The 10,347-nt window shown below is 38.8% G+C and overlaps 1 protein-coding gene across 5 annotated transcripts in view; it reads right to left on the bottom strand.

The window, feature by feature from the left end:
• Positions 1–10,347, bottom strand: part of LOC106878488 (serine-rich adhesin for platelets) — a 45,744-nt gene that overhangs the window by 3,797 nt on the left and 31,600 nt on the right. For all 5 annotated transcript variants that reach the window (XM_052973888.1, XM_052973886.1, XM_052973887.1 and 2 more), the window contains 4 exons: positions 9,237–9,287; positions 8,542–8,645; positions 2,794–4,940; positions 740–926 (listed from right to left, as the gene is read on the bottom strand). In XM_052973888.1, coding sequence (XP_052829848.1) covers positions 740–926; positions 2,794–4,940; positions 8,542–8,645; positions 9,237–9,287 — 2,489 coding nt within the window. The remainder of the gene's footprint in view (positions 1–739; positions 927–2,793; positions 4,941–8,541; positions 8,646–9,236; positions 9,288–10,347) is intronic.

Below are 10,347 nucleotides of genomic sequence, written 5' to 3'. Positions count from 1 at the left end.
TGCTGGCATGGGTTGGACGGTCTGACCAGGGCTGGCAAGCTGGAAGGCTGCTCCAGACCCCAGTCTGATTTGGCATGGTTTCTATGGCTGGATGCCCTTCCTAATGCCAACCACTCTGAAAGTGTAATGGCTGCTTTTACATGCCACCATCACAGGTGCCATTTGCGTGACACTGGTATCTGCCACAACAGCGGTTTCACTTGGCTTGATGGGTCTTCTTCTCAAGCACGGCACAATACCAACATGATTATAATATTATAAAACAACTATTATAATATAATAGTTGTTTCTGACATAGAGGCACAAGGCCTGAAATTCAGAGGGAAAGAGTTAGTTGACTAAATCAACCCCAGTACATGACTGGTATTTTATTTTATCAACCTCTAATGGATAATAGCTATTATCCTTTTTGTGACATGCCAACTATGTAAACAGTAATTTCTCAATTCCCACACACACACACACACACACACACATATAAATATATATACGAAGGGCTTCTTTCAGTTTTCATCAACCAAATCTCCTCACAAGGCACTGGCTGGCTTGGGGTTATAATAGAAGATACTTGCACATAGCAGGACTGAACTCATGACTATATGGTTGGGAAGCAAACTTCTTAGTACACAGCTATGCCTGTGCTTACATACAGAAAATTAAGACAAAACAAATTTAAAAAAAAAAAAAACAAAGAAAACCAGAGGTATAAAAATAAAAAATGGACATACGGAAGACTTACTCTGAAGATGCTGAGAACCGTTTCAGGTGTACAGTGAGAATGTCTGGCAAGGTATCGTAATGAAGAGATCGATCAGCCTCCACGTAGTTGTAGCAACTGTCGCAGTAGTATTTATTGTCACCCTGCAGTTTCTCCACTTCAGAGAAAGACGAGATGAAGCTGATCAATGTGTTCTGATCAGAGCTGTCTGCCATATTGAAGATGAGGGAAAAAACAGATTATTATTATTACTACTACTACTACTACTACTACTACTACTACTACTACAAGAAGAGAACAATGCAATATTTATTTAAAAAGTTAAATTTTGTTTATTGAACTGGACAACATTTTGACAGTTCCACCATCTTTGGGTTCAAATTGAGAAATGTTATTACATATCACATCGTACTCTTCTTATTGTGAAGAGTTACATCAATCTTCATAAAACATTATTGTTATTGTTGACATTGTAAGAATTTTGGGATGCACCCAAAAACATTTAAGAAATAAAAATGAAGAACAAAAATTAAACAATTGGAAAACGAAGACAATGCACAGACAAATACCTGAGAAATCGAAGGAAAAGACAACACCTGGAGGTGGCAAAGGAAAAAGTAATCTGAAAGGATGCACTGAGGCATTGATATGCAGCACCCAGGAACAAGCTCTGAGGACTAATTACACCAAGTTCCAAATATATAGGATCCTTTGTAGGATGTGTGGCAGCAAAAACAAAACAATTTCACATGTTGTAAGTGTAGCAAACCGGCCCAAAAGGAATATAAAAGGAGGTAATGATAATGTGGACAAGTTTGTTCACTGGAGATTGTGTGAGAAGTATGGTAGTAGAAGAAAATGGAAATGGTTTGAACATAAACCAGGTGTCACTGAGAATAACGAATATAAGATCGTGTGGGACTTGACAACCCAATGTGAGTCACTAATTGATGCCAAAAGACTGGAAATTGCTGTAGCGGATAAAAGGAAGAAGGAAACTAAGATTATAGATATTGTCATACCTGGCGATGCACGCATAGGTGACAAAGGGCTGGAAAAGGTGGAAAAAACAAGTTACTAAAAGACAAAATTGCAAGAATGTGGGCAATGAAGAAAGTAATTGTCATCCTAGTAGTTGTAGGGGCACTCAGAGCACTAACAACCAAGTTCAAGAAATATGTCAAAGAAATCGGCATTGACATGAGGGTAGAACATGCTCAAAGAACTGCTCTACTGGGGACAGCAAAGATTTTGAGACTGACAATATTTGACATAAGTACCAAGTTTTATAATTTGTGGAAAGAGACTCTCTGAAACCTTTGACAACTGGCTGCTGTCTGCTCTCAGAAAATTAACTGGAACAAGTAAGATCGAGAACTCTGAGAAGTAAAATTTGATGATGATGATAATAATAATAACAATAATAAATGCCCTGATGCAGTACCAGGTAGTTGCTCTCATGGCTTTTGATCTTAATTGATTGGAAGTGTTATCATGTACATTGTTCTGTCTTGCTATAAAAGATGTGTTACAGCAAATATCCTGCTCAATACCTCAGATTTGCTTGTCAGTTGTTTGACCTTAACCAACTGAGCAGAAGTAGTGAGGGAGTGCCATAGCCATGTATTGAGAGGAATTCTTTGGGGTTTGAATAATTCACCTCTGGAAATATGGGTGGTTCATTCAACATCTTTAAACAACCCTTACTCAGGAACCTTTTGAGTGGGATGGGGCTAATTGACCTGAAGAAAATTCTAACTTCAGTCCCACCTGCAAGGTCATGTGCTGTTTATCTTGATATGAGATCACTATGTCGCGCACATATGGTTGTGATGCATGTACCTGGTGTACCCTTATCAGACGGGTAGTCATGCTGGATATACTGGGTTTTGTATATTTTACCCTAGTGTCACTTTGATGGCATGCATTGCTCTCTCACTCAATAATAATAATAATAATAATAATAATAGTTTCAAATTTTGGTGCAAAGCCAGCAATTTGTACTTAGTTTATCAACCCTGAAAGGATGAAAGGCAAAGTTTACCTCGGCATAATAATAAGACCAATAAACATACCTTCATTTTCAGGATCACTGCTTTCTCCATCACTGTTCCTTAAGGGATTTGAGGTTTTCTTCAACGGAACACTGACCTCAAGAAATTCCTCAGGCTTTTCACTTGACTTTTCACACTCCAGACAGCGAGTCCTTGACAAGATGGTCCCGAGAAACAGCTGTTTGACAAAATCCTTCTTTTTTTTCAAAGAGTTCCCTGTATTAAGGCACTCGATGGCATAATAGACATTCACAGAACTGAGGGCACTGTTGCACACCAAGTCACATTTTTCCAGCTTCACAAAAGAATTCCAGATTTGACGCACTTGGTTCTTACTCATACCATTGTGTAACGACACTGTGTTTTTTGATTTAGTTTTCTTATTGTTGCTGTTTTTGTTGTACGTATGGCTGTTGTTGTTGTTGCTGTTAGCATTTGCAGTGGTGGTGGTGGTGGTGGTGGTGGTGGTGGTGGTGGTGTTAGCAGTGTTTGTGTTGGTAGTGTTTGTGTTTGTAGAAGTGGTAGTGATGGTGGCGGTGGTGGTGGTGGTGGTAGTGGCACTGTTTATGGTGTTGTCAGTGGCAGTAACAGAAACAGTAGTCTGAATTGTGGGACAGTTTTCAGGCGAATGGCAGGAGTTTTCCAACAGAGGAGGTGGGGGAGAAAGACAGGGGGAAAGTGTGGAGGGAGGTAGTGGAGCAGAGGCAGAATGGCAGTGAGGCACCGGTGCTGAAGATGAGGGAGATGCCTGTGACTGTGACAGGAGAGGGGTTGGGTGGGTGGCTTTCGAAGAATACTGAGCGACAGAAAGGGGTCCATTTACACCAATTTTTCCATTTGTTACAGCAGCTTCAATGGTAAAGCATTTCGCAGAAAGAGGTGTAAGAGGAGGAGTAAGGATGAAGGAGGAGGAGGAGGAGCTAGTTTTCAACAGCATGTCCTCCCCCCTGACTTGCTTTGCATCTATCTCACAAGTCGGCTTCATAACTTCCTTCAGAGCAGAGTTGTCCTTCATGTTATCTAAAGTGCTGCTCTTCAGGTTTTCAACAGGCACTAACTTTTTATCTGAAATGGAAGAACGATAACTCATGTCTTCCATGTAGATATCCTGAGTGTCGTCCACCTGGACGAATTTCATGTCCCTGCTAAGGATGCAATCTCTGTCTTTCTTGAAGGTAGACTTTTTGTCCTCCACAATGATACATTTTGTGTCATCCTCTGAGGTACAGTTAGTGTATTCCATAGAGATGCAGTTTGTGTCCTTCAAGGAAGCACATTTACTATCAACTACAGAAACATGTTTTACACCTTCCACAGAAGCAGATTTAGAACCCTCTTCAGAGACACACTTCTTGTCCTTAACAGAGGTAGATTTTTTATCCACCACAGAGGAAGACTTCACATCCTCCACAGAAGCAGATTTTGAATCCTCTGTTGAAGAAAGCTTTGTGTCTTCCGCAGAGAATATCCTGGTACCTCCCACAGAAGAAATGCCGTTAGTGTGACTGTTGTGGCTACTGGAATCAAAACCAGGCTGCAGCTTAGTTAATGTAGATGTCCCAAGCTCTGAAACAGAGTTAGCATCGTCAAGAGAAGATACGCATTGGTGTTTTAATAAATTAGTTTTAAAGTCAGACGTTTTGTCCAACTGATGAGTGGCAGGGCATTGGTCAGTGAGGGCAGACTCAGACGTCTTCTGTGATGAAGATGAAGATGTGTGTAAAGTAGAACTCAAGTCGTCTAATGAATAACTGCGTACAATGACATCAGGGCTGATTGAGCAATTTGGAGAAAAAGCTATTTCAGTGGGAGGTAATAAGTGCAAGCCATCACAGGATGACTCCCTGTTGTTCACCATAGTCTTGTTGCCTACAAACGCACTGCTGTTGTCAGTGCTTAGTGTCCCAGATGTAGTGGAGATATTCTCACTTGAAGGGGAGAGAGAAACAGGTGAAGCAGTACCATTGAAATTGCTACTGCTGTTGCTTCTACTGTTACTACTCCTGGTGTTGCCACTGCTGCTGTTGTTGCTGTGGCTGCTGTTGTTGGCTTCACTGGCTGATGCCTTCTTAAGTAACTTCTCGGCTTCCTGTAAATGGTACAGTATAAACTGCAGAAATTCCTGAGCATCATGCTGTGAACTTCCTTCAAACATTGAATTTAGTTTACTGCAAGTAAATAAGATATATATATATATATATATATATATATATATATATATATATATATAAATAGTAAATTTAAAAAAAACAAAGAACAAAAACAAAAATCAATGCAAGGACATGGTACATGTAAAGTATTAGCAGATGCTCAAGGAAGGAAAGAAAGATGGTTTAACGTTTCGAGCAGATGCTCTTCTTCAGAAACAAGAGAGAGAGGAATGTCCAATAGAAAAGGAATACAGAGGGGAAAAAAACCGTGTATGTACGCATACATGTATGTATGTGTTTTGTGTGTGTGCATATATGTGCGTGGGATTGTATATGTGGAGGTGTATGTGCGTTCCTGTGTGTGTGTGTGTGTTGTGTGTAAGAGGTATATGTGCATTCATGTGTGTAAACATGCAAGTATTTGTGCGTGTGTATGTATGTGTGCATGTATACAGAAATAAAATAAAAGATTGATAAAAAAGGGAAAAAAAGGGGGAAGGGTACAAGATGTAAAAATAAAAAATGAATAAAAAATACAAAAAATAATAGATACAAAATAAAAAATTAAAAAATAAAATAAATAAACAAATTAAGATTAAAGAGATAAAATAGAAATTAATACAATTATTAAAAAATTAATACAATTAAAAAGTAAAAAATTTGACGGAAAAAAAAACGATAAAAAATCAAAAAAAAGGTAATTGTGTAAAAAAGTAAGCAGGTTATAAGAGAGGATGAAATAAGATAAAATAAAAAGTTGCTTTTTCGTTTTAAGGAAGGTGTAGAGAGTCGTTAAAAGGAGGGGGTTGTGTTGAGTCTGAAATAAGTTTGAGTCTGTAGACTAAAACTGTAACACTATTCCAGGCGGAGTCGGGAATGTGTGGATCAGCGGTGCAGGGCGAGGCCAAAAACAGAGATATTAGAGGAGGAGTGGTTGGTCAAGCAGGAATGACGGGCGATGGGGGTGTTCGTGTGTAGCCGAACATCTCATAGATGTTCGGTGAACCGGTCGGCCAGCCGGCGGCCCTGCTGACCAATGTAAATTTTATTGCACAAATTATATCTATTGCAATGGATAAGGCTGTTCCCTCTCTGAAACATTTAAAAACATAAAATGAACGCCATCACCACTAACTGTCTCTTTCACTCCCTCTTTCTCTCTCACTTCCTCTCTGTCCTGCTCTCTCTCGCTTTGTCACTCACTTCTTACTTCCTTTGAAGTGTGACACACACCACAGGTACATACAAAAACAAAAAAACTAAGCATATTAATATTTATTGACCTGTGAAAAATTCACAGAATACATAAAAATATATATACAACAGGCTTGGTTTTAACCTGTTCAATTATTTCACATGTCCCACAAAGGTTTCTGCATTTTGTTACCTGCATTATTTCTTCTGCTAATATAAATGTCACCTTTGTTAAAATATTTTTTTTTAAAGATTTGGTGTCTCCCTTTGGCTGCTGATAATTACGTTATCATTTAACATCCACTTTTCCATGCTTGCATAGAGGTTTGATGGCATTGTTTTAGGCAGATTTTCAACAGCCAGATGCCCTTCCTGTCATAGTTCTAGGATTATAGGTGACTATAAACGAGACTGTCCCTTCATTTGAGAGAAGGGGAAAATCTTTTACTGGTTCTTTTCATAGAAGAATGTGTTGAATAAAGTCAAGCTGCTGTCCCAAAACGTTAGATTTCTTGTTAACCGCAGACCATATTAAACTCAAAAACTTCAAAATGTTTTGTCAGCAAAATCCACAAGCAATCTTATTGGATTCTGTATTTTCTTTTCATTTTTTTACTTTTTTTTTTGCTTCGAAGAAAGACAACTCTATCTGGACTGTTGACGAGTAAGGGAGACCATATGTAATACTTGTAACGAGAGCTGATCACTTATTTCCCTTTACATAAACGAAATTATTTATATAAATATATATTTGCTGGCCCGAGAATAAAAAATTGGAGGGCAACGAATATTCTTGTTCCAAGGGAAATAAGAAAAATTCTTACCTTTCCATAGCAATATATAAAGTCTTATATTCTATTTGTTCAAGTTATTAAAAGAAGCGGCGATGCAGGAGTATCGCTTTCAAAGGTCTGATGAAAAGGGAAAAAATAACTATAGCTAGGTTTGAACCCGTAAGTAATTAATCAAGCAACCTAGCCTCACAACCACTGTACATAATGAAGAGAACAAGGATTGTGATATTCAAGGGCTGAGTTCACAAATATTAAACTGACTCAAATAAAGTCGCAGCTAGTCACGTTATAGAGTTGCTTGTCTACTTGAGGGTCTGATGGTCAGCAATTTATATCCTATCGCCAATGTTATGCTGTTACTGAAGAACTCACTAGATTAGTACGTCCAGCCATATCTAAGTACATGACAATACAATTCAATGACATAATCAAACAGCGTTTATCTTTTATCTTTTGCTTGTTTCAGTCATTAGACTGCGGCCATACTGGGGCACTGCCTTGAAGAACTTAGTCAAATGAATCGACTCAAGTACATTTTTTTCCTTTTTAAGCCTGATACTCAATCTATTGGTCTCTTTGTCGAACCATTAAGTTATAATGCAAACTCACCAACACCGATTATCAAGTGGTGGAGCGGGGACAAACACAAAGACACTTCAGTTTCTGTCTACCAAATCCACTGACAAGGCTTTAGTCAGCCTGAGACTATAGTAGAAGACACTTGCTCCAGGTTCCACACAATGGGGTTGAACTTGGAACCATGTGGTAGGGAAGCGAAAATTTTATAAAAGTCCATCCAAGTGATTGTCAAACTTTCACTTAGCAACATTATACAACCTTCTCACTCAGTCCCACAAACCCTGCACTTAAACATCTTGAGTCAATGAAGAAGCATTGCAGACCAATAAGCAAGTCTTTGTATGAGTAGTTCTCAACCTAAGGGGTCTACGAACCCCTGGGGATTCCACAAAGACAATATGGGAGGAAGATGGGTGATGAGCTGCATCCACAATTTCACATGGTAAAATGTATAATTCTATAATATAACTCAACATCGTCATCACCATTTTAATGACTACTTTCCCATGCTTGCACCGGGATACCAAAACAGACCTTGCTGATACTGGTGTCACATAAAAAACACTCAATCCACCCTGTAAGATGGTTGGCATTAGGAAGGGTATCCAGCTACAAAAACTATGCCAAAACAGACACAGGGGATGATGATGATGAAGATAACATTGCCGTCATCATAAAAGCTTAAGTTGAACTTGGTGGGATTTTAACTTAGAATATAAAGGCATGTAATTAAATGTTTTGTTTGTTTGTTTTTTTTGGTTTTGTTTTTTTTTATATTCTCAGTAAAAATGGTTCCATCTTCTTCCGTGTTGAAGCATTAACAGACTTGGTTTCCAAAAAGCTGAAGGCCTGTGTTTGTTGAATTACATTTACTGAATGACAAATTACACTATATCAGGTTTGTAAGTTTCCCTTGCCAAACCATTTTCCGTAACCAGACAGGCTTAAGGTCTTGTTTACATTTTTTTACATTTAAATAAACTACAATTGCTGAACAACACATTGTACTCTTTCAGATACAAACACCTACGATTAAGGAACAAAACACTTACCGAACAACATTCTGTACCCTGTCAGGTTTAAGGGCTATGTTTGCAGATGTTACACTTGACAAACCTTGCATCTTTCGTTCCAGTGCACTCATCTGTTTGAAAACCTAAATGAAAGGAAAGTCAGAAGTAATAACTATATTACACAACACATTTGACTGAACTCTACATGTAACATCATCAACATCATTTAACGTCCATTGTCCATGCTGGCATGGGTTGGACGGTCTGACCAGGGCTGGCAAGCTGGAAGGCTGCACCAGACTCCAGTGTTTTGGCATGGTTTCTATGGCTGGATGCCCTTCCTAATGCCAACCACTCTGAGATTGTAATGAGTACTTTTACATGCCACCATCACAGGTGCCATTTGCGTGACACTGGTATCTGCCACAACAGTGATTTCACTTGGCTTGATGGATTTTCTTCTCAAGCACAGCATAATGCCAACATGATTATAATATTATAAAACAACTATTATAATATAATAGTTGTTTCTGACAAAGAGGCACAAGGCCTGAAATTCAGAGTACAACCCCAGTACATGACTGGTACTTTATTTTATCAACCTCTGATGGATAATAATTATCCTTTTCGTGACATGCCAACAGTGTAACAGTAAATTCTCAATTAACACACACGCACTCACAATATCACACACTTCTTTAACATTAACCAAAATAGCAACAAGGGTAACATACCTCAGAAATAGATAAAGCCAGTTCCCAAACACGTGAGGATTCACTCTCAACCTTTCAAAACAACAAAAAAATAAGTACATCAGATGAAAACTCAAAGAGTAGAATTATGGAATTACAGTTTTATAGAAAAGAAAAACACAAACAAACCAGATTTCTAGAATAAAATAACATGACAGAATTACAAGAAATAACCAAACACATGAAAACAAATATAATGAAGAATTACACATAATTACAAGAATATGGAAACAGAAAGAGACATGGGCAAGGCTGTATGGTTAAGAAGCTTGCTTCCCAACTATGTGGTCTCAGGTTCAGTCTCACTATGCAGCACCAGGTCTAAGTCTTGTAAGTGAAGTTGGTAAATGGAAAACTGAAAGAAGCCCATCATTTATGTGTGTATGGTACCATATAAGAAGCACCCACGCCAGTGCCATATTAAAACCACCTGTGCTGGCACCATGTGAAAAGTACCCATTCCAGTGCCACATAAAGAGTACCCAGTACACACTGTAAAGTGTTTGTTATTAGAAAGGGCATCCAGTCATAGAGACCATGCCAAAACAGATGACTGGGGCCTGGTGCAGCCCTCCAGCTTACCAGCTCCCGTCAAACCATCCAACCCATGCCAGCATGGAAAACAGATGCTCACTGATGATGATGATGATGATGACTGTAGCGTACCTGGATGGTAGACTTAATCCATTGCCTGATTTAACACTACCAACACCAACAGGGGTCTTGGGTACCTTTGATAAGTTTGTTTTATTGCAAGTATCCGGTCCAGATCTCTAGTTTAAAGATACTTTTCACCCTCCCTCCCACAAGTCTCAGTAACACTAAAAAAAAGTAACAGGCACTGCCTTTCTTTCCTGTCTAAGAGATATACTCTTTTACTCTTTTACTTGTTTCAGTCATTTGACTGTGGCCATGCTGGAGCACCGACTTTAGTCAAGCAAATCGACCCTGGGACTTATTCTTTGTAAGCCTAGTACTTATTCTATCGGTCTCTTTTGCCGAACCGCTAAGTGACGGGGACATAAGCACACCAGCATCGGTTGTCAAGCAATGCTAGGGGAACAAACACAGACACACAAATACACATATATAT

The sequence above is a fragment of the Octopus bimaculoides genome, chromosome 17, assembly GCF_001194135.2.
Source record: "Octopus bimaculoides isolate UCB-OBI-ISO-001 chromosome 17, ASM119413v2, whole genome shotgun sequence".
Taxonomy (NCBI): Eukaryota; Metazoa; Mollusca; class Cephalopoda; order Octopoda; family Octopodidae; genus Octopus; species Octopus bimaculoides.
This window is presented reverse-complemented; position numbering and strand designations above follow the sequence as displayed.